Source organism: Syngnathus floridae, chromosome 7, assembly GCF_059516105.1.
Source record: "Syngnathus floridae isolate MCC-2025c chromosome 7, RoL_Sflo_1.0, whole genome shotgun sequence".
Lineage (NCBI taxonomy): Eukaryota > Metazoa > Chordata > Actinopteri > Syngnathiformes > Syngnathidae > Syngnathus > Syngnathus floridae.
The window spans coordinates 6,860,119-6,884,294 of record NC_142419.1 but is presented as its reverse complement, the minus strand read 5'-3'; the positions used below and the strand labels follow the sequence as shown (position 1 = coordinate 6,884,294).

Genomic DNA, 24,176 nt, shown 5'->3' with positions numbered 1-24,176 from the left:
TAATGCAGTCAGCTTTTCAAAATGTAACATTGGAGGCTCAGATTCAAGTCCAACTGAAGCTGCAATTCATCATTATGACATGTCCTGTAACCAAACCTGGTATTGCTTGTTTTTCTTTTTGATAAAAGTTTTACATGTAGCTTCAATATCAGTAGTCACTGAACAGATCAATTTCTCATTTGAGCCGATACTATTATCAGAACCTGATTGTTTTGTTGAGCAAACTCTATGTCGAACATCCATATCACTGGCCGATTGTTCAACTGTAAACTTTGCATAGTCAAAGAGAGCAGGCCATTTTCAGCACTTTAGGTCAATAATTTTTAAGTTGCCCGACTGATAGATTTTTTGAAAAAAAATGGACAGGATTTTCAAACAACTGAAGGAACTGGTCCAACGTTTCTTGTAACATCAGACATTTGATGATTTGGGTCAATTACGGATGCAATCATTCCCCCCCCAACATTTATTGGGCTGATCAACTTCAAATGTGGATGTGAGTTGCATAGTTGTGTTTTGATGTGACCCATTAAAATAAAAGCAAGAACAACTCTTGGCCTACATTAATTTGAGTTACCAAGTGATGCTCTTGTGCCTGTTGTTTTCCACTTCTGCATTTCTTCCCTTCTGTGCCGTGCCGCTCCCAAGAAAGGATCTGACCGTCAGCCAGCAATCCTCTCTGCTCATCTCACACTTGACAGCTGCTTAGATTGGCTTTATCTCCGAACTGGTGCTAAACCCCATGACACGCACACCTTCTCCTGTGCACACGTTGGGGGTCACGGTGGGACAAAGTGTGTTTGAGTAGGCCTATCTTGAACCTTTCCATCACAGGGCATTCCCCAGGGATTAAGCAGATCAAAATGGCTGCAATAAGTGTCACTCTATCGCATACGATTCTGCCAATGTTGGACAAGGAGCCGTTTGACCCAGGGATTCCCATTGTCATGAGATATACTGTGGCTCTGATCGGATATAAAACGGGCTGGAGTGTGCTGACAGGATAGACCGCAGAGCAACCTGACAGCTGTGTATGTGTGTGTCAGATAGAAAAGTATATGGCAGGAGTTACCTACTAAAGTAGTAGAGACAAAAGTGTCAACAGCAACGCAGAAACACCATTCCAGACATTCTGGGACATGCTGTAGAAGTACGTACATGGATGCAGAGTATGTGCTTGTACGGCCCTCTTATGTTATTAAACCACATAAGACGTAATTGGTTTGGGGAATTTACGTGACTAATAATTGATAAAATAACTGATAAAACAATTAAAACCATAGAGAAAGAAGAGAGAAAATTTTACATAACATAAATTACAGATTGAGGAAAAAATGCATATTTTATATTGATCTTTTTTTTCAATTTTAAATTATTTGCACAAATGACGTTTCACAAATGTAGTCACTAATAAAGTATTTCAGTTTCACTATTCAGTACTTTAATAATGCAAATACTTAAATAAAGCACCTTACATAAAAATGTAATCTGGTTTTCCTTTGTACTAAAATAAACCCAGCTAGTTTGGATTGATTTAATCTCTTTTACCTTGCTGTTTCATCACCTTGGTTTTGATATGATTCATCTTCCTCCAAATACAGGCTGATCAGTTAACACTGTGTCCCTTTGGACAAGTAAAGAACGGAACCACTATTTTAAAAACCCAGATCTTATTTCTCCGTTTACCCATATCTATCCTGCAGTCCCCAGCAAATTAGAATACAAAGATGCCTTCAGTAAAAGGTTTGGTGTCTGGCTTTCAGCCCAGCATTTCAAAGAGTGATGGCGTGCCTCAGGGTACAAACACCATCCCACTCAAGTTTGCAATGTTTCACTACTCATTTGCTGTGTTGAAGGTCAAAAAATTATTGAATCTCAACTTCAAGGTAAATATAAGCTAGGAGACATTAACAAAGAGTACAAAAAGTCCCAGATTTAAACATATCTGGTAAAATGTGCCTCGAAAGCTTACAAAAAAATGGGAACAATCCTGTTAAGGAAGGCAGCCATTCATTTTTCTTCAGGCTTCACTCACTTCACAGTATTTCTACAATGACATAAGACTACAAAATAGAATAGTATGCATTACAGAAAGTAAGCTGCATTTATATCTAGTGCGACTTTCATTCACCCTCTTGCTCCATAGCATATTTGGCAGCTGTCATTCTGTGTGATTATACGTAATATAATATAATTTTTAACTTATTTTACACTTTAATTAGTTTAAAATGTAATTAAAACATTGCATGATAACGGTTTTACAGTGTCACAGAATTGACTGCAGTCCATTTTGAAAGTTCAACTAATTTGACCCTGCTGCCAGTGACCCTGACTGCAAATTTTTGTTTTGTTGTTGTTGTTTTTTTGGAAGAATCAGATCATCCTCTGTTCAGAAAAACATCAAAAGTTTCAAGTGCTTTAAAAATAGACGGAGATGAATGTCATTATCATGTCGGAAGGATCAGTCATGTGCTTCCCTTTCTGACCAGCTGTTGTTTTGTAGACTACACTGACAACGAAGGGCTCCCGCTGGCAAACCCAGACTGGTGCTGCAATTTCAGTGCTTAGATGACTAAAGACAGGTGATTCTTACATTACATGACGCACGCACGCACGCACGCACGCACGCACGCACGCACGCACGCACGCACGCACGCACGCACGCACGCACACATCTCGTGCTTGTTATTGGCACACAAGGATCCAAACCCGCAAAGGTTGGTGTAAACCAGTAAACACAAAGAGTCACAGGTATGCAGGAATTCAGACCCGCTACAGGCATGCTCATTTATCACTTAACAATTCAAGGGCCTGCTAAACTGTGAATGGCTTCTTCTTTGGCAAAGGCTCCCCAGGAGAGTCACCCTGTATAGTTACAATTTATCCCTTGGTATCAAGTCAACGATGACTATAGAGAATGATCCCTGGAGCATTTTCCCTATCTTTTGATGGAAGATTAGGAAGGCATTAAGTATGGCATTGCCATCATTGTTAGAGTCGTCTGCGTGTACAATGTGGCTACAAGTGAAAGCAGGCAGTGTCCCCCCACTTTGATTTGTTGACAGTCCCGTTGACGCCTCGGTGTACACCAGCCGACCACTTACACAATGTATTCAGGAGATGCACTAATTTCTGGCTTCAAAAAGACAATATTGCCGAGCTTTATTATTATTATTATTATTATTATTATTATTATTATTATTATTATTATTATTATTATTATTATTATTATTATTATTATTATTATTATTATTATTATTATTTCAATCGGCGTTTGTAGTAGGAGTAGTGTCACGTCTGCCTGGGTCAAATTCTATAATCAGTCACTCTAGGAACGTTCAGTGTCTCCTCGATGTTTCTTCCGGACAAACCTAAAAAAGCGCACAATGAACGTAAATATGGAAAATAATTCGAAGGCATGCCGTAGAGGGAAAGTTGACAAGAAACTTCTTCGTAAACAGATTAAATCCAGTCACACTTTGCTGAAACATGAAGGCATCAGCACTACGTCGAATCCCTCTAAGGTAACCCATAAAATAGATTACTCATTATTATTAGTTTATCACATTAAGTAGACGTCCTACCGATACGTACAACATATGGACTTCGCTGAGAACATACGCTGCTATTTGTGTGTGTGTGTGTGTGTGTCTGTGTGTGTCTGTGTGTGTGTGTGTGTGTAAAAAAACCGAGTGTGTCTCTGTGTATTATGTCTGTGCTGTATATTTAAATAGCATGAAAAATATATTTTGTTCGTAATTATGGTTATTTGGCCATGATTATTCATTCTTTTTTGTAGTGTTGTCTAATATACATACATATCTTGTTTTCTGGCTGTGTGACAGTTGTTCTGTATAGAATATTTTTTTAGTTACAGACAGTCCAATGAAAATATATCTGTGTGTGCTCTGCAGAGTTTAGTGGTGGCTAACGGTGGCCTGGGGAATGGTGTCAGTAGGGAGGAGCTGTTTGCTGTGCTCAAAGAGATGGGAGAGGTGGAGAGCCTCCTCATGCCCCCTCACAAGCCCTATGCTTTTGTCACCTATGGGTAATATTGATTATTGAACCATGTTTTGGAAAGTTTGAACATATTTGCCTATGCCTTCTTATATTGTTGCGCCTTATGCAGATCTGAGGAGATTGCCAGGAAAGCTCACGTCCACCTGAATGGTCGAACACTTCAGCGTGGAGAGGAGAATAACGTGACTCTCTACCTCAGCTTTGTTGCCTTGGGTACCGCAGTATTTTACCATCTGGCTTGTCTTTCAGATGCGAGGGTTGATAATTTGAATTGCACCATGCACGAATATCACTAAAATCAGGGACTGTTTGTTGGAAAGATTTTGTCTGCTTCCATGGCACTGCAGTCATTGTAAATGTTTGTTTCCAATCATAAATGTTGATTCACGTTCACAGTGCCGTGTGAGCAGCAAGCTTGTGTGACATTTCCACCTGGACTGGTTTTGGTGGAGGACTTTGTTTCTCCCGTGGAAGAAGCTCTACTGCTTGCTGCTATTGACTGGTCATCCACTAGTGATGCTGACACTGGTAAGGAGGAGCTGTGTAATGTGTTATTATTACTGAAGCTTACTGATGAAGAAGTTTGAAGCATTGAAGTTTGACTATAAAACTCATTGTAACCTATCCCAGCTAACTTTTAAATAACAGCATTTTTTTTTACTGCCAACTTTAGGTTCTAAACTCTAGCATTACATTTTCATTTGTAGGTGCCAAATTGTTTTACTGGTTTTCCAACTCAAATCGAATGTTCTCTTACTGTAGCACAAAAAGCTCTGAAGCATAGAAGAGTCAAACATTTTGGCTATGAATTTCGCTACGACAACAACAATGTAGACAAAGACAAGCCATTACCTGTAGGTAAGATGATTTGCATATAACTCTAAATATTTTACTTATCACATTGTGTAATTTGCATAATTAAAATGCATGTATGAGTGGTAAAACCAAATATGAATGTGTGTGTATCTAGGTCTTCCTCAGGAGTGTCAGCCTATACTGGACAGAATTATGGAAAATGGATATACAAAGTTCATGCCTGACCAGCTGACTGTAAACCAATATGAGTCTGGACAAGGTTTGTTGCATTTATACTACACGCGCTTTACAGTATCAGATCCACTTACGATATGGTTGCAGAATACAGGTGACCAATAGACCCATTATAAAAGTAGGATGCTGTAGCATGAAGTAGGTTTAGCAAGATTCTTGGGAGGGACATGTAAAGGTCTTAATTTGTATCATAGGGTTTCATTTGTTAAGTTTAGTCATTGCCACCTTGTTCTCAAAATGTTTTATTCCTACCACAAGGTGGCAGCACAGCCTTTGCACAGTAAAGGACATAGTTAGCTCTCATACCTTCGCCTAAAGTTACAGCAAAAATGGAATATGCCAACCAAAAAAAAAAAAGGTTGCGCTTACAAACTCATTTAAAATCTGTAAACAAATGTAGCATTAAGAAAAATCTGATTTGTCACATTTGTAGGCATACCTCCTCACGTGGATACGCACTCAGCTTTTGAGGACACCATCCTTTCACTAAGCCTGGGGGCAAAGGTATGAAGTCACCCTAACCCTCTCTCATCAATTAAGTAAGTAGACTTTTGCAAAGACCTTTCAGTGCAGATACCATGCAGCCTATGAGCGAGCCTTTCTCAATTTCACTGGTTTGTAGATAGGTGTATTTATGTATGGCGATATAAATACCACAAGCACAGAGCCACACACTGACTAGTTAAAAAAGGTGTAATAAGTGCTGTCTCCATGAATGGAATGAGTTTATTGGCTTTATAAGGGCTCACATTTTCCCCCATTCCTTTGCATGGAACTTAGGATATTTTGATTCTTGTGAAATAAAATGTATAATATGGGTCTTGTCCTTGAATTTTATTAGATTGTGATTGTGCACATAGTGTGAGTGTGTAGGGGAGCATGTATTGTGCAGCTGGTTTCAGGAACAGTCTGATTCATTTGCCGGTGTTCCATCAACGCATCTGTGCTTGCATGCACGCACGCACGCACACACACACACACACACGTCCTATCTTCACCAAATCCAATTTACCTGCTGTCAGAAGTTGTGCAGGATGCACAACTGGAAATAGTGTCAGTATAATTTCCCTCAAGACCTGGCGCTGTTCTGCTCCGGAAAGGAAAGGAAACATTAGGCTTAGACACTGACTCTCTCATGATGATGCTTGTGAGCACTGCTGTACCTCGCCTTTCTTTTGTGGGTAATACTTTTGGGGCAAAAAGAAGGAATTGGTATCATAAAGTTGTAGACTTGAATCAATATAGTAAGAATCTGATAAGCAGGATATAATTTGGTCTCATTGAGGTGACTCAACAAAAACTTTGACCCATTTTATTTAGTTTATAGACGGCTGTTACGACACTCCTAGCTCACTATTATTATTAGTTGCAATCTTTTAAGGTTTCTGCTTGTCTTCTTACAGACAGTTATGGAATTTCGTCATCCTGACAACCATGTAGTAAGCGTGTTTTTGCCAGCGCGAAGCCTCTTGGTGATGCAAGGAGAGAGCCGTTACCTCTGGACGCATGGGTGAGTTCAGAGCAGGGTTTTTACTTGTAAGATTCAATTTATCAAACATTTGTGGGACTCTCAGAGCGATGTGTGCTTCTCTCTTTTTTGTTATGTTGAAAGCAAGGATACTGGATGTACACTAACGTGTACGTGTACTTTTTTTTTAAATCAGAATCACTCCTCGAAAGTTTGACATGGTGCCCGCCTGCGATGCACAATGCTCGGCTCCGTCTATGCGTGACATTGGTGCCCTTAACCAACTCACCTTGAGCAAAAGGGACACTCGAACGTCTTTCACTTTCCGCAAGATCAGACATGAACCTTGCTGCTGTGGTGAGGCCTGTTCAAGCACACAATGACATGATACTTTTTAAATACTATATATGTAGTATACTAATTTGCTGTACAATCGTACAGATATATAGCAAGATATTCTCTTGGCTATTGGTAGAGAATCATAGAGGACATGCAGTGCAAAGTAGAATAGCAGATAGAAGACAGACCACAAAAATACATCAAATACATATATATACTTTGCAAGGACCTGTTTGGATGAATTGTTCCTCTCTTACCACATATTTCAGTTTTTCCCTCCGCCTGTGATAGTCAAGGAGCTCCCTCTCCACCCTCCCCTCCCTCGCTTCCTCGAGGCCACTATGATGCTACCCGTCTGGAGGAAGAATATGTTCACAGGGTGTATGACGCAATCGCCCCCCACTTCAGCAGCACGCGTCACACCCCTTGGCCCCGTGTGTGCCACTTCTTGTCCTCGCTCTCACCTGGGAACGTGCTGGTCGATGTTGGCTGCGGAAATGGAAAGTATCTGGGAGTCAACCCGGAGGCCGTTAGTGTGAGTGCCTTTTTTGGTCACACTGTTGTTACTGTCAGTTTTTTTCAATCGCTTCAGCATATCATTTGTAGTCGTTTTAGTACAGGTAGTAAATTTGTGTTTGAATCTAGGCCTTCTTGTGTGGATTTTGCATGTTTTCCCCTATGGTTGTGACAGTTTTGCATTTTTCTCCCACATTCCAAAAACAAGCATGATAGATAGGTTCATTGAAATTGTTCATAGGTGGGAATGTGAATATTTTTTTGTTTTGTTTTATACAGCGATCATAAGAATATTGTGTCTGATGTCTTTCATATACCAGGTGGGCTGTGACCGGAGCAGCGCCCTTGTCCAAATCTGTGCCCAGCGAGGTTTCCAGGCATTTGTTTCCGATGCCCTCTGTGTTCCGCTTCGAACAGCTTCTTGTGACGCCTGCATCTCTATAGCGGTCATACACCACTTTTCCACACCAGTATGTATAAACAAACACGCACGCACGCACAATTGTTGTCATAATTTGAAATGTTTGTGAATGTCGTCACAGGAGCGTCGCTTGGCAGCTGTGAAGGAGTTGGTGAGACTTTTGAAGCCTGGGGGTCATGCTCTCATCTATGTCTGGGCCTTCGAGCAAGAGTACAAGCAGCAGAAGTCCAAGTACCTCAAAGACTACAACGCTAGAAACAATGCTGTCGAGGACAACCCAGAGCCTGACGGAAAATCAGAAAGCAGCCCTGAACATGACAAGAAAAGATCCTCGGATGAAGCGACTGCTGACAAACTTAGTGTTCATATTAATCGCACAGCCTTCAATTCTCAGGACCTTCTTGTTCCGTGGCATCTGAAAGAGGGGAAAGGAGGGAAAACAAGGGAGAGTGACTCAGAAGAGACGTGTACTGATAGAGATAAAACTAAGTGTAAACAGCTTTCAAAAGACTCTTGTCCAGACAATCGTGACTCAAGCATTAGATCCCACTGCAATGTTGACAGTCATCATGAGGCAGGGAGCCAGAATGGCCAGAGTGGCCAGGCGGCTGTCTTCCATCGTTATTACCACGTGTTCCAGCAAGGAGAGCTGGAGCAGCTATGTGTGCAGGTGGAGGGAGTCAAAGTGCAAAGTAGCTACCATGACCAGGGCAACTGGTGTGTTCTTTTAGAGAAGGGATCCGGAAGTAGAAATTCATCTGGAAAATAATGCAGCGTAATTCATGGTGGAATCAAAGATTATTTTAACAGCCAAAGATAACACATCATGGAACTAGACATCTGCAGTAGTTAAAATGTTAACAAAAGTCAAAATAAAGCAGGCACACTATTTTATTTCTTAGTGTTTGATTCAGAGGCACATTTCAACTTTAGTTATAAACCACTTTAAAAACAACCACATCTGCATACAAAATGCTGTACATAAAGTAAAAATCAGACATAAAACACGGAACACAATAAAACAGTATAAAAATGCTGAGTGGAAAGCCGAAGAATAAAAATGTGATAAATTCCAGTAAATCTTGTCAGTCATCCTTCATCAAAATAAAAGCCTCCTCATGTCCCTATACTTTGGAGGTAATTAGAATAGATGGTAATGCAAGACTGAAGCATTCTGTCAGAATTTTACACCCGCAACAAATCTATCAATAGGGGGGCAAAGGAAGCAGTAATCACTGCAGATCTATAGTTGGCGCTAATGCGTAATTATCATTTGTAAACCAACAAGAAGAGAAAGAAGAAGAATTCTCCGGTGACGTTTACTTGAGGTTTATTTTTCTTCATTAACGTCAACAACTCGTTGAATTCATTATTGATTTTGACACGTCTTAGATTGCTAATGACATACGTGGTTTTACTGCAAGACACGTGGTACGTGGTGAGGATTTAAAACAAATTTCTTCCATGTTTACAGTAACACACCTCGGAAGTACGAAGATGCCCGAGTATTGTGTAGCTCATGGTTGCAAAAACGAGCGCAATGCCCAGGTCAGGGCACGGAAAATTACCTTTCACCGGTAAGTTTTTTTCCTGTTTCATTATAATTAGAAGTCCACCAGAGAGTAAAATGCGAACAGTCTTGATCAGATGCTAAAAATGTAATAATGGATGTGTTGAAGTCTTGCAATCTAGTTTTACCCAATTAGTCTTTTGAAGTATTGAACAGTCTTGAATTTTAAATACTTTGGGACACTGGTGCAGCAATAAGTAACCTAATGCTTTTGGAACGTAACTTAATGCTTTTAAAAAGCAACTTTAAACTCACCTTTTTGAGCAAGCATTCTAACTTGCATTTTGTCTTAATTTTATGTATGTGTGTGTCATTTTATAATTTTGTTATTATCATGTGAGCAGTTTGTAACTTTGGTCTGGAAAATGTGCTACATAAATAAAGATTACTTACTTATTCACTTACTTAGTGAATCAACCTTTTGGATTTTGACTTCTTGGGCCGGTTAATCTTAATGACCAACCATTCAGGAGTTGGCAGCTTTCTTGTGCCATGCCACAAGGTTTTTCTCTGTGAATATTGAAATGCTAATGAAGCTATTGTCTATAAATTTAAGGTTTCCAAAAGAAAAACGCAAAAGGAGGCAGTGGGAAGTTGCCCTTGGGAGAGAAAATTTTGTCGCCAGTGACCATTCGGTGCTCTGCAGTGCTCACTTTAAACCTGAAGACTTTGACAGGACTGGTCAAACTGTCCGACTTAGAACTGGAGCCATACCATCAGTTTTCAGCCTTTCGGCTCATCTCCAAAATGTAGGTGTCACTATGATATTTATACTCTAGGTGTTTTTGATGCATACATTACAAATGATGAATAAGACACTGTTGAATTATTTTGTTTTTTAACTTTATTTGAACCTTTTGCTATTTTAGCAGTCTTCTAAGAGAGCTGAAGAATGTCAGGAGCCGGAGCCAATGGACCTGTCTCCGGCAGTCTCTGAACTAGACCCCGAAACCAAGGTTGTAATTATCTGAATTTGAACCACTGATCGTAACCTGTCTATGATCGTTACCTGTTGGTACTAATCTCAGATTTTTCTGTCTTTTGTCATTTCCAGAACGGTGAATGTGGAATTAATGATAAGATTAAGAATGATTCCCAGTACCACACAACTGTGAGTTCTTTGATTTAAATACCCTATAAAATTGATATAGAGATTTGTTTATTCATACATTATTAATTCAATATAGTTTATTAACACATTATACATGTTTGAAGATAGTTGAAAAATATTTGTAGTCTGATAACTGTTTCAGGCAGTTTAAACCTTACTCAAAATACTTTCATCCATCTTTCTTTTAGGATCACTCCTACGCATTGCCTTCTGCTTGTCTTCTAAGGAAGAGACTAGATGAAGCCCTAGCAAGAGTGGAGAGTTTGGAACGGGAGAACAGGAACGCAAAAATCAGAGAAAGTCGGGCCAAGGAAAGGCTGCACTGTCTGTTTGATGAACTGAAGGAGAAGAATCTCATCAACATAGAGCTACAAGACAAGCTTGATTTTTACTCAGGTAAAATGGACAGTGTATGCACATATTTACCAGCTCCAAAATAACTGCCTTTGGAAGGGATTCATAATAGTTTTATGTCCCACCCCCAATTCTGGTCATGGAACTTAAAAACGGAAGTTGTTTTTGCCCCACGGTAATTTATTTCTACTCATTGAATTTCAGGACTTAATCTTGAACTCCTTGAAAAGAAGAGTCATGAGTACTCACAGGACCAGCGAGAGTTTGCCCTCACGCTCAACCTCCACGGGCCAAAGGTCTATCACTACCTCAGAGAGACTCTGCAACTCCCCCTCCCACATTCAAAGACTTTGCATAAGTAGGCATGCTGCACCTTTTTAAATAATTTGAATGCACTAGTTCAAAAGGGCGACTATGATTTTGACTTTCACCTTTTGATTTTCACCTCACAACAAATTGCGTTATGAGCCGCTGGAAGCTTAAAGATCAGCTGTGTTGAAATTGTTTTAGAAGAAATGAATTATTCAATGTGTGCAGTGTTTTATTTGCACTTATCAATTCCGTCATTGTCACTGTGGGACTTGTCTTCAACTCAATCAAGGCATCCGGAATGGATTCCAAAATGGAGCATATTAAGAAAATGACATCAACAAATATGCATTACATCTTTCTTGTTGACAATAAGTGTTTTTTTTTTTTAATAAGGTGGATGGCACAACAACCCCAAGACAGGACAATGCCAGATGATTTTCCCGCTACGTAATGGTTGGGAACCAAGTGGCAGCACGGGACAAGGCTGTGTTTTGTCTTCTTTTGAGATGTCCCCTGCCACAGCAGCCGAAGAACCAGATGAGTTTCTGCCGATGTACTTGCCATTGTCAGCAAGGATACCTACCTGCCCACCTGTTTGTTGGTCTCGTTGAAAATTCCTTGGTCAGCATTTCTGGGTTTGTTGTTTGAAAGATGTTAAGATGCCACGTGAAGTTTGTTGTTACCATCTGCTTCTAAGTATTTCTGTGTGGAAACCCCCCCCCAAACCATTTCTAATACCCTGTTTACTTGTAGCATAGCTACATATCGGTCTTTTGTAATAAAATTGCAATAAAATTGCAATAAAATTGTTGTAGTCAGTGATTTATTTTTTCATTTTTAAAGTGTGCTTTTTTTCACTAAATCCTCTAAAGAAATGTGTCCTGGTTATTGTAAAATTTCAATCAAGACTAAGCTGGGACTAAAAACCTCTAAATGTGAGTTGGTGTGCGATGCAACTGCACTTCACGATTTGGTACGAGAACAGCCACAAATCCCCTCTGAGGGAGGTAAACATTACACGACACTGCTTTCATTTACGGCAGTGTCATGGCGGCGCCTGCAGTCAGTTTTGAGAGTTCAAGCAGCATAGCTGATCGAAAGGACAGTAAACGACAGGCACGACAAGAAGTGCTTGAAAAGGTACAGTCCAACTCCGGTTAACTATTTATTTATTTACTTGAAATCAAATTCGACTGGTGTCGGACCTTGATCCCGCTCCCATATAAGCTAGCAACGGGCTAATAGCTAATGTCACTGATTACAGACAAACTGTACAAACACGGATGAAGCTGATAGAACTCGCCATCTGTGTTTGCCCGATGTTTTATATCCTGCATGTGGCAGTTTTGCTGTGTTTACAACGCCTGTTATCTTCTTGCTCTCAAGCTGTGTTTACAGTGCTACAGAAGTGATGATGCTTCTGCTACCAGAGTGGTGTAACCCGAGTTTATTTGTGCGTTGCCCAGATGAAAGCCAATAGTCTCCGCGTTTCATTTAATTTTATTTATTTATCTTTAATTGCATCCGTCTATTCTGTTTCACCCACACTGTTTAGGCCAAGCAACAGTATGAGAGAGAGGAGAGGAGGAAGGAGCTGAAGAGGCAGAGAGGGGAAGATACTTGGATGCTCCCTGAGGTCACCGACAGATTGAAGGAAATAGAGAACGTAAGGCACTTTTTCCAAGTGGCAAGTGAGCAGTTACTAAAGATAGTGACCTTTAATAACTGCTCACTTGCCACTGAGCGATTAACTAGTTTGCTCTCATCATGCTGTACAGGATGATTTGATTTTAAAACAACAGTTATGATTTTAACGAACAATAATGTCACTCTGATATGGGGGACATAAGCAAAAAAAGGCACATTTTGAAGCTGCAATTGTGACAGAAAAGAAAAAGATATCATTTATGCATTAGCTTGAGTTTATTCATTTAAATATAAGAACCAAAAGGTCCACCAAAATTGATCATCTTCTCCCATACAGGAAACCTCAGCTAAAAGCAAAAAGAAGAAGGAGAAGAAACTTAAAAAGGAAAAGAAAAAGAAGGCCAAGAAGGAAAAGAAGGCGACAGTATCAGCCAATGGCTCAAGTGACAGCTCAAATGTGAGTTAATTAAGTCATCCAATTTTTCTGTAGTGTATTGGAAGTCAGAAGTAAAGTACTCTTCTGCTATACTGCAGCCCCAGTTGATCAAATATTTTTTTGTGGAACACATTTATTTGTCTACATTGCAGAATTTCTTGTGATATTGTGGTATTCTGTGGTTTACAGATGTTTCAAAAAATGCTTTATTACATTATTCATGGATATGGGAAAGGAGAGCCACATTCATTTAACACACAATTTTCTTCTTTTGGTTTTGCTGTATTTCTCAGGACTCAGCTGATGAGTGGGTTGAAGCTGAGCCTCAGTTACAGCCTGCTAAAGCCTGGAAGGTGTCAGAGAAGTCAAAGTCTCCAGAGAGCAATGGCGACTCAACTCAAAATGTCCAAGTACTGTTTCCATTCTACTCCCAATGGTGCTAAAAGATATGTTTAGTGTTGCTCAATCGTTTCAAATTAATTTAGATCTTCACTTGTCTATTGAAAAGACACTTTTAAAGTTAGTGTTGGTTTTCCCATCCATTGTTACCTAGATATTATATGTATCTCTTTCTTGTAGCGAGATGAATGGATGACTTTTGACTTTTTGGCCATGAAAACTACATCCATAGCCGAGAAAAGGGCTGAGAAAGACCGACAGAAAGAAGAGGAGCGGGCCAAAGCTCAGGCCATTGAGCAAGTGTGTATAATATTTAACTTACTGAAGCTCTTTCCTCTCCTGTGAGTGGATAGAAAGATTATGTTGTGTGTTTATTTTTAGGCTGGCTTGCACAAATTAGAACTTAACCCATACTGGAAGGATGGTGGAACTGGTCTGCCCCCAGAGGAGATGGCTGGTACTGCTGCAAACAAAGGTCACATTGCTCACAAAAATTTTATTTTAAGATTTTATTTGACCCAAAAGAATCGAAAGAAAGAAAGAGTTAAGCAAAATAAAAAATGGGTTTTTCCATAAGTAAAGTAGTTCATTTTATTCCATTCTAATTATAAAATATTTTAATTTATTTTAGCATTATTATTAACCATTTAATAAAATAATAACATATGTTACATATATGAATAATTAAGAAATAATTACCACTTTTTAATTAGATGAAGGAATTAAAGAATAAATACATTTTCTAGGGGTCTCACCAAATATTTTTAGAATCGATTATCCTATCGATTATTCCATCAATTATTGAAATTGGCTTTCTTGCTTCGGGTGCGCCCGCTGCTAAGAGAGGAGGGATGAGCAGGAATTCTCCAAGATGAGTGAACAGAGGAAAACACCACTTTGGAGCTGTTTTTGATGAGGAATTAGCATTAGCATACAATCTAAAAATATATCATCCAACAGGTTCAGTGGTGAATGATGGTGGGTTGAGCTGGCTGAGGAAGAACTACCAGAGGATGAAGGAGCAGGCAGAACGAGAGCAGCGCAGCCTGGATGATGTGGTGGCAGACAGATATGGAGTAAGGACTAAAGGATGGCAAATTTTTACAATCTATATATGGCTGCATCTTGGGAAAACCAGCAGGCTGCTTTTAAAGCTGGTGGATTTGCAGTGCAAGAATACACAAATAAGATTAAAACGTTTCTATATGGTCTATTTTGCAGTCCATGAAGGAATTCCAGCAGCGACTTGCCGAGGCAGAAAAGGCCGCTCGTGGACGTAGAAGCAGAGGAGAAGGGGACACTATGTTGAAAGGCAGGCAGTTGGAAGGAAAGGAGACCAGAGGGAGGTGGCGGAGAAAAGAAGATGCGCTAGAGAGAGATCAGTGGAGGAGCCATGATAAAGAGTCCCATGAGAGATATTCTGAGAGGGGAAGCTATCGAGAAAGCGAGAGGGATGGAGATAGTGGAAGAAACCCAAACAAGAACAAAGACCGATCAAGGGACCAGGGGAGAGAGAAGGAAAAGGATGAAGACAGAGAGAGAAACAGTGATAGAGCGAGGGCCAATGTTACATCCACATCTGAGAAAAAATGGAGTCAACGTTGTTCCTCTCTTGGGTCACTGAAAGGCCATTTTCTTAAGCCGACAGAAAATGATGACAGCAAAGGTGAGTTAAGAATGTCTTTTTTCATTCTTTTTTTTCATTCATTTATTATTTTTAAATAATTCATTTGAAATACAGAACTAAAGGTATCTTAGGTTTTCATTTGTTCATTTGTAGTATTTATTTGATGTTGCAGTTGTCAATTTTGTATCAGTGAGTATTAACAATTTTGCTCTGGCGTGTACTTTATGTGTTATCTAACTTCTGTCCATTTTTTATTTATTTTCAAAGGTCCCATGTTTATACCTTTTCCGATCACCTCATAACCAAGGCAAATTGCAGTACAGTGAGAGGGTTGGGCAGCGGTAACACAGATAAGCGTTAATAAATGTAGTTGGCCCGGACAGACGTTTGGGTGCTTCAGTGAGTCAGCATTGTATACTCCACTGGGAAACATCTGCATTCCCCTTTTTCAAATTAAATGGTCTGTACGCCTCTATTGTACCATAATTACCCCATTTAATGGTCAATGTGTTGGCTGTCCTGTAGTTGAAATTCAGAGCAGCTGTGAGGGTTTTTTTCTGTGGGCGTGTTTGGTTCGATTTATATACATTGTAATGATTAGGGAAGGCCTTTATTACTTTATCATTATCATGTCAGTTACTTTTGTCGCCATAGCATTTTGCTTAATTCCTACACAATTACAAATCAACTTGTCTTGAGTTTCAGTGTGTTGTTTTCCCCTCTGTTTTCTGTGCAGCTCCCAAGCGTGCTCATCACAGTGCATCCATCGGATTCTTGAAACCCAGCTCAGACGATGAAGATTGTGGTCCACGGAGAACAAGGACTATGAACTGGAAGAAGAGTGGGAATCCTGCCAATGAGCCTCATCCTTTGGAAAAGGTACAGCAGGAGGAAGTGCGAGATGCTGCACTCCTAACCTCCGCTCATCGTGATGACACAGCTTCTGCAACGACGAAATCCAGGTCAGTTGTCATTTCAGTAGAAAGAGTGGTGAACATACTGTTGACTTTGCGGAGTGCCTGAAGGGACTGTCGATTTGTGTTGTCCGACCAAAAAACAGCATCCAGCAAACATGAAAGAGGGTGCACAACTAAACCTTTCCATAAATCTCCTAATTATGTTCTGGTTTAAGGCACCTGCAGGAATTCTTAAAATACCCTGCCTGTATCTATCCACAGTAGTCATCATATTTCTAGAATAATGGTTGCCTAAAACAGTTAGTCTCTTGTGTGTTCTCTGAGGTTTTTTTCTGTTTAAAATCTTTGTCTCTTTATACATAGGCTATTTAACACATTTTTGAAATCTCTGTCAATATTTTTCTTTCCTTCTTTAATCAGCCGTCAATCTTTACTAAAATAAATCTGCAAACTATTTTAGTGATTTTATATTTACTTTATTATTATTACTTCTCACCATATTTTTTGAATAAAGTAATTATAGAAGCACATTTCAGTTTAAGTACTGTAGGCTTAATGATACTATTACAGCACAAAGCTTATACAGGTAATATAGAGTATAAATTATGCTCAGTTGCAATAAATAACATTTATTATTGTGGTTGACGTTTTCAGTGGTGTAGGCTCCAACTGTACTAGATCATATTGAGAGGTGATTCTAAAACAAACAGAAAATCCTTGCAGCACGAAAGGAATCAGCAGTGTTCTTGCTCCATTGCATTTAGTAATGAGAAGTCTACCAACCCAGAACGTGGCTTCGCAGATGTTAATGAATCAGAACTGACAAACATGGCGAGAGATTGCAAAAAGACAATTACACACAGTAAATGGTTGAACCAAAATGCTCCCCATCACTTCCCTTATCGACATTTAGAAAGGTTCTTATACAATTGGAGACAACATTCCCCAGCCATCCATTTTCTTTTTCATAAATCAGTGATATAAGTAGTGTCAAATATGAAATCATGGGATTAGTATTCAAAATCAACATGTTTTTAGGTCACATTGTTGCCTTTTTCCTAAATGTCTTTTTATGTTTACTTCAAGTGAGAGTGACGGTGATGCAGAGGGGGAAGAGCTCCCACTTCTCTCTGAGGAAGAGATGAACAAACTGGGAGCCAAAATGGTGAAGGCTGAGATTTTGGGCAACACCGTAAGTTGGCAATCTAAATATTTGATACTGAAATACATTCTTTGTGCCGTAGCAAGTTATTATAGAAATTTTGGCAAAATGACACAAAACAAAGCTGAAAAATAAATGAATATTTCTTTGACTTTATTTCAGGCCATGGTTGAGAAGTTAAAAGCCCAGTTGGATGCAGCTCACAAAGCCAAAGAGAGTCATGCCGCACGGAAGAAGCTTCACGAAACAGCAAAATCAAACCAGGTTTTAATATACTACATTTGTCAGTCTGTTTCTCTTGGACCTTTGTGCACCTACTTCCCAAGTCCCTAAAAAGTATTTTCTGACATTTTTAATTATGATAAACCAAAGACGTGTGATTCGGGTGCCAAAAGAGTGTGATCGGACATTCCTAGAAACCACTATAACGATCAACGCTACATCAAGTTCAGTTTTCCACAACTTTGGCAGAGATGTTTGGTTTCTTTTTGTGGAGCTATGCATACTTAAGAGAAGTGAGTAATTGACGTCATGAGCAGAGAGTTATGAGTTCACACTAACCTCCTCGGTGGCATTGCTATAAATGCTCATGTGCAACAACAATGTGAGTAATGGTATGCAAGTTGGGGCAGATTAATCGCAACGGTGATGAAGTCCACTGTAGAGCAACTCAGAAAAAAAGAAATCATTCTTAAGTTTTAGTGCACTTATCAGCTAAGAGGCTCTCCAGGCCTCAAAGTGATGTAGTGCTCTTGACCCGCGCTTGTTGGAGTTCCTCCCAGTCTGTCTTGTTATGGAAGCACTTTGGCTCATCTTCATGTTTTGCAGCTTTGACTCAAACTCATATTTAGTACGTTCTAGCCTGAATGTGTGCACCCTCGCCAGGCCTAATTCATAACTGAAGGACATAATATACTGTATGCCCTCCCTTCTTTCCCTATTTCATCATTCCATCTCTTCAAGAGAGCTTTTTTTATGCTTTACTGAGACCTGCGTCTAATCAGAAGTCGCCTGCGGCTACACAGTCTAATTCCCTTTGGAAAGCAATCAACATAGAGTTCCACTAAATGGGTGAACGATGTTATAACAAGAACACGAGGAAAAGATAAAGATATCTATAAATATATATTTTCTGGGGTATTTAAGGTGGCGGGCTGCTCCAATGAAGACCGAGAAGTCCTATTATTCAGAACTGATCACGCTGGTCAGGCCTGGCCTGTCAAGCCCATGTCGAGACCCCAGGAGCCCCACGGAGGACGTCGGAAGAAGAAGGCGGTAAGGGATACACAACAGAATAACGGCAAAAACAATCTCACTCCTGTCAAACATAATAAATACGATATGGCTTTACATTCGCCCTCACATATGTGATTCTGGAATGTGAGGCATATAAGTTAATGAGGAAGTAACTGATGTGTTTTTTTCTTTTGTTTTATAATCAACCCAGTTTTCAGGATCGAATTTTATTCAAAGAATGTTCCAATTCAATTCCTGATGTCGTTTACATTCTTATTCTTTATGATGGGCCAAACTAAATATACATTCAGACCAGTCAGCATATGACATGCACACTTGCAGAATATAATGATATCCCATACAAGAGCAGTGTCAAATATTCTACAATGTTGCAATATAGTTGTTTGCCACTGCAAATGAGTACCACAATAATGAATACCTTGTAAAATCGACACCAACAGTATTGTCTCTGCAAATACAGGGTTTTTTTTGTGCTGCTCTTGTATTGCACTCTAATAACTTAGACATACTTAGAAGTGATTTTGATGTATTTCAGCATGCAAATTGATGAAGTAATATTTGTTTTACCTAATGTGAACATTGGTTTTATCAAAATTTGAAGACCCCCTCCCTTATTAATTGATAGTGGACTGCACTGTGAACATGCTGCCAATGACATTAACTTGCATTCGGCATGCACAAACTCTCTGTCCAGATTGAGACTCACGTCGATGGGCAGCGGGTGAGGTACTTCCAGGATGACGACAGTGTGGGTCTGAAGGAGATGGTCAGGAGGGAGAAGATGAGCTCAGCGCAGGATCAAAACGCCCTCTATTCGCGAATGGCTGCCAAGGTAAGAATGCGCTTTTATCACAAAGAGTGCAGCGCTTAACACGTTCCAGCCAAAACCATGACCTTGAGGAAAAATAATTGAAAAAGCAGTCTGGCATCTTGAAGATAAGATTAGTTATTTTCTTCGCCTGGCAATTTAAACACTATTGTTCGCTGTCTTGCAAAGCTACAGAACTCAGTTAATTCCTATTAAGTAAGAACGTGACAATCAAAGCAGCCAGCATTCGCGTTGACAAGTTGCTTTGTACAGTTAACACAGAACTCAATGAGATGGCAAAGAGGAAAAACTGTCCATTTCTATTGGCCCACAGGAATATCAATTCCACATGCACACATAAAAATACACACCATCCTGCATCAACAGACTGTGACACTAAAAAATATTTCCAGTTACAATGGCAGGGCTTCCATAAATATCGTTTATAATCAGTTATATATTTCTGATTGGGAGCGAAAATTGGTTGTGTTTCAACGATTCTTTTCCATATCTCCATCACCTCGTGTGTTCCACACAATTTCTTTTACTCTTTAATTAGTACCATATCCCTCGTTTATTCACATTTCCCTCAAATCTCTCTTCTTGCAGTTCTCCAATTGAATTGAATTAGTGAACCCATCTAACGCAATTAAAATTATGAGAATACATCTAAGGAGATCCAGGAGACAGTCACTGAATATAATATTGCAATATGCAGCTTTGTCTCTCTTTACATCACAGGTGTCAAACTCAAGGCCCGGGGGCCAGATACGGCTCGCCACATCATTTTATGTGGCCCGCGAAACTCGTGTGTCATTACTAGAATTGCAAATTGTCTTCACTTTTAATAATATCCTTTTTTTTTTATATTTGACCAGTTTTTACTCGACTGAATTGAAAACGAGTTATTTGTCAGTATGTTTTGAAGCTTTTACTGTATATAATATGAGGTGCTCATACATTTATTTGGGTTGACAGTCATACTGGCCCTCCGAAAGAAGCTATGACTACAATGCGGCCCCCAGAAAAAATGAGTTTGACACCCTTGCTTTACATAATATTTTATAATTGAGTATATTGTCACCTTACCTTAAAAGAACATCTCAAAATAGTTCTGACAATACACTGGCATATAAATGCAGAGTACCACCTCGATGATTGCCATGGCAACACTAGATCACCTACTTTAGTGCTTTACAATAGTGTTGGTCTTTTACAAAATCCTCACGTGTGCCGCTCACCCTCTGTTCAGAGTTGTGTGCAAGGTGTGAACCTTGTTTTGTTTTAAATAAAGCTGCTGTGTTGTAACAAGTTTTTAAAAAATATTATTAATTGGCCTGAACCGAGGTCAGTGCAGATTTGTGTTTGCCACAGTGGCGTAAATCAGTTTTCAAATTCACACTCAATCGGCGTTAATGTTCGTTTTAATGTCAGTGACAGTACACTTCACATCCATCTGAACATATGCTATTCAGCTTGAATAATCGACATGTGTATGCAGTTTTACGTACAATTGCTGCAGACAATGTTTTCGCGGACGGTGAGGGGTACACACACACACACACAAACACACACTCAAACACCTTCCTGCAATTTCACTAAATTAATCCAATTTTCAGTCTCACTCACTCCCCCACTTAATCACTTACACACACTTAAGCTGTGCTTGCCTCTCTCGCTCTTTCTCCCTCCCCATCTCTTTGTTTCTCTTTCTCTCATCTCTCTCTTCCTCTCATTTCTCTCACTCCCCCTTCCTTCTTTTTTGCTCTCACTCACTCACTCACTCACTCACTCACTCACTCACTCACTCACTCACTCACTCACTCACTCACTCACTCACTCACGCACGCACGCACGCACGCACGCACGCACGCACGCACGCACGCACGCACTCAACATTGCGTCAGCTCCTACACACAGTGATGTTATGATTAAAGGGTCAATAATTATCAGTTTATATATCCAACATATTTTATGATCCAAAAATGAATCCAATCTCAGTAACACAGTTATTTCTTTACTGCCCCCCCCCCCCCCCCCCCCCCCCGCCCTGTACTTCACCACCATGACTGGTCTTCTAATGGACCGCCTAGATGATGGGGAAGACGGACGGTGACAACTACACTCTGGATGACATGTTTGTGTCAAGTGCGGCACAAAAAGAGGGCGAAGGGAGGGAGGAGGAGAGGCTGAGGAACCGAGCCACCGAGGAAAGTAGGAGGCTGGCGACTTCCATGGAGAAATGCCGTCATTGTTTCAACAGCCAGGAGCTCCAAAAGCACCTCATAGTGGCCATTGGGAGCAAGGTAATCATCAGTCCATTCATAATGGCAGTCATAATAATAACATTACCATACAATGAAAAGAACTGACAGCAGTGGTGACGATTTATTTTCCCCGAGGGGAGTACGCAATAAAATGAAAAGAATTTGTATATTTTGTCGATATAAGAATATAAAATTTTCGAGTTTATGACTTGTGTTTATATTAAAAAAATGTGTTGTTTTATATCCAGGTATACCTAAGTCTACCTGCAGGAGTGTCCATGACAGACGGCCACTGTCTCATCTGTCCCCTCCAGCATCACTGCTCCGGTACCACCTTGGATGAGGATGTCTGGTCAGAGATACAGGTGGACCAACCAGTTTCGTCTTATCCTGTATGATTATCAGAGCGATTACTTGCACTAACTGAGTTCACTCCTTTCCTGCTTTGTGGTATGTAGCTGTTCAGACGCAGTTTGGTACGCATGTTTGAGTCGCAGGAGCTGGATTGTGTGTTCATGGAAACACACATGAACTTACGCAGGAGACAGCACATGGTCCTGGAGTGTATCCCACTCCCCCGGGACCTGGGTGATATGGCACCTATATACTTTAAGGTATATTTGAGTTCGTATTTGCAGTATTTTGGCCTAACCACATTTGGATGTCCTCTAAAAAAACAACTAATCTGATGTGCCTGCCCCCTAGAAAGCAATCATGGAGTGTGATGAAGAATGGGCCATGAACAAGAAAGTTGTTGACCTTTCTTCAAAGGACATCCGCAAAGCTGTAAGTTTGTTACCTCTTTTGTTTACATTCATGTTATCCCGGCATCGTCTTTAACCAAAATGTCAATTTGGACATACTAATAGACCAATTTGTTTCCTTTGTGCTTCATGTTTTTTTTTTTGTCTTTCCCTCCTACCTCTTCCTTCATTGTCCTGTGTTGTGAAATGCTTTCCGCCTGGTTAATTGTTTGTGTGCTGCAGGTTCCCCGAGGGCTGCCCTACTTTGCTGTCGACTTTGGACTCCAGGGAGGGTTTGCCCATGTAATTGAAAATGAGCAAAAGTTCCCACATTATTTTGGCAAGGTCAGTTTATGCATTAACAATTTCGCATGATAGTGTTTTTGTACTTATTAATTGCGCCATAGATTATATTAATGTGTGTCTGTAACCATCTTTGGTTTTACAGCTGCAAGCAGTCAGTTACAAAATGATTAGATTACAAAATAGTTTGTGGAAGATTAGAATTGTCACATTGTTTAAAATTATTGTTGGAACTGAGTGAAACAAAAATAATGTCGGCCTTCTTGTACTTGTTAAAAACTGTTTCAATAGGATTAATTCGCTTTCTCATAACAGGAAGTGGTTGGAGGTATGATGGACGTGGAGCCAAGGCTTTGGAGGAAATTGATACGTGAGAACTTCGACGATCAGAGGAAAAAGGTTCTGCAGTTTGCCCAATGGTGGAAAGAGTATGACTGTACCAAGAGTGAGGCCTAGCAGGACACATGCAAACACACACTCTGAAAGACTGACTGTGGAGTAAACCATCATGTGCAGACACTATTGCATCCATAGATGGAGGCAATTTGATTTTATTAGTCCCAACATTTTTGCATTTTTCTTTTTATAACCTGAAATATTTTTATTGAAATACAACAGATAAAATGCTACTACATAGCAATAGGATACAAATGAAACAAATAATTCGCCATTGTTTTTTTCCCATATTTTAAGCAAAACTTGTAGAAAGGTGGATCAGGGGCTAAATAAGAACCCAATTTTTCTTTTTTAAAACTTTGATTCCTTTTTTGGGGGCTTTTTTTTTTTTTATCGCAAAATATAAAATGAATAGCCCATACATTGGCTTAGCAGGTCATCAAAAAAAAAGTACAAGCACACCAACAGTTTTTTTCCTGGTTCATCCCTTGAGAGTATTCCAGGGAAACAATTGAGTAAAAAAAAAAAAAAAAATCAAGGACGGGGAGTCGCAGGTGGGGGGCGATATCAATGAATATGGATTATTTGTTGCTGATCCATAATTTGGATTGTTTGATCTTGGATTCTGAAAACAATTGACATCTAGCAGATCATTAAAAAAACAATTGTGGAAAAGTCATTTGTCAAGTCTATAGGATGTCGTGTATCTATGAATGATAAATATAATTTGTGTATGCCTGCCTCCATGATGATAGCAAATGTGCAACTGATCAATTGTTTTGATCGTAACAGGACCAGCCGTTATATTTGCCTTGGGATTTCATAGTTCCTCTGGCCTCACATTCATATGCAGCTGTCACTTAATTGTTGAAGGCTGTGGTGTCACGACAGCCTTTCAGAGGAGAACCACGCCACAACCTCCCAACCCTCGCACACAGTCATCTCCTCTTGCAAGCAATCAGCCAGCCACCTTGCCACCGAATGCGTCCTCATCATTTCTTTCACACAGGATACTGTTGGCTCTTTGATTAGCTCATCACTGCAAAAAGTTCA

At 39.8% G+C, this 24,176-nt stretch overlaps 3 protein-coding genes across 4 annotated transcripts; all 3 read left to right on the top strand.

Moving 5' to 3' along the window:
* The first annotated feature begins 3,347 nt into the window (after positions 1-3,347).
* On the top strand, positions 3,348-8,889 carry alkbh8 (alkB homolog 8, tRNA methyltransferase). The gene is made up of 12 exons (XM_088381654.1): positions 3,348-3,524; positions 3,915-4,048; positions 4,130-4,233; positions 4,417-4,548; positions 4,783-4,878; positions 4,991-5,095; positions 5,504-5,574; positions 6,474-6,580; positions 6,735-6,895; positions 7,147-7,412; positions 7,714-7,863; positions 7,936-8,889. The coding sequence occupies exons 1-12, from the start codon at positions 3,387-3,389 to the stop codon at positions 8,581-8,583; spliced, it is 2,112 nt and encodes a 703-aa protein (XP_088237780.1). The 5' UTR covers positions 3,348-3,386; the 3' UTR covers positions 8,584-8,889.
* A 243-nt stretch (positions 8,890-9,132) lies between these two features.
* On the top strand, positions 9,133-11,986 carry LOC148394916 (THAP domain-containing protein 2-like). Of its 2 annotated transcripts, none has more exons than XM_088381655.1 (6): positions 9,133-9,391; positions 9,941-10,133; positions 10,254-10,340; positions 10,439-10,495; positions 10,684-10,891; positions 11,555-11,986. In XM_088381655.1, the coding sequence occupies exons 1-6, from the start codon at positions 9,279-9,281 to the stop codon at positions 11,770-11,772; spliced, it is 876 nt and encodes a 291-aa protein (XP_088237781.1). In that variant the 5' UTR covers positions 9,133-9,278; the 3' UTR covers positions 11,773-11,986. The 2 variants fall into 2 exon arrangements, with proteins under 2 accessions (XP_088237781.1, XP_088237782.1); XM_088381656.1 differs by lacking the exon at positions 11,555-11,986 and adding an exon at positions 11,054-11,211.
* A 158-nt stretch (positions 11,987-12,144) lies between these two features.
* On the top strand, positions 12,145-23,802 carry cwf19l2 (CWF19 like cell cycle control factor 2). The gene is made up of 19 exons (XM_088381468.1): positions 12,145-12,301; positions 12,717-12,827; positions 13,146-13,265; positions 13,538-13,654; positions 13,824-13,943; positions 14,025-14,118; positions 14,604-14,719; positions 14,865-15,309; positions 16,007-16,232; positions 17,274-17,379; positions 17,512-17,613; positions 18,496-18,624; positions 19,301-19,438; positions 21,508-21,720; positions 21,930-22,046; positions 22,140-22,295; positions 22,387-22,467; positions 22,668-22,769; positions 23,043-23,802. Exons 1-19 carry the CDS (start codon positions 12,209-12,211, stop codon positions 23,181-23,183), a joined length of 2,727 nt encoding a protein of 908 aa, XP_088237594.1. The 5' UTR covers positions 12,145-12,208; the 3' UTR covers positions 23,184-23,802.
* Positions 23,803-24,176: the final 374 nt, after the last annotated feature.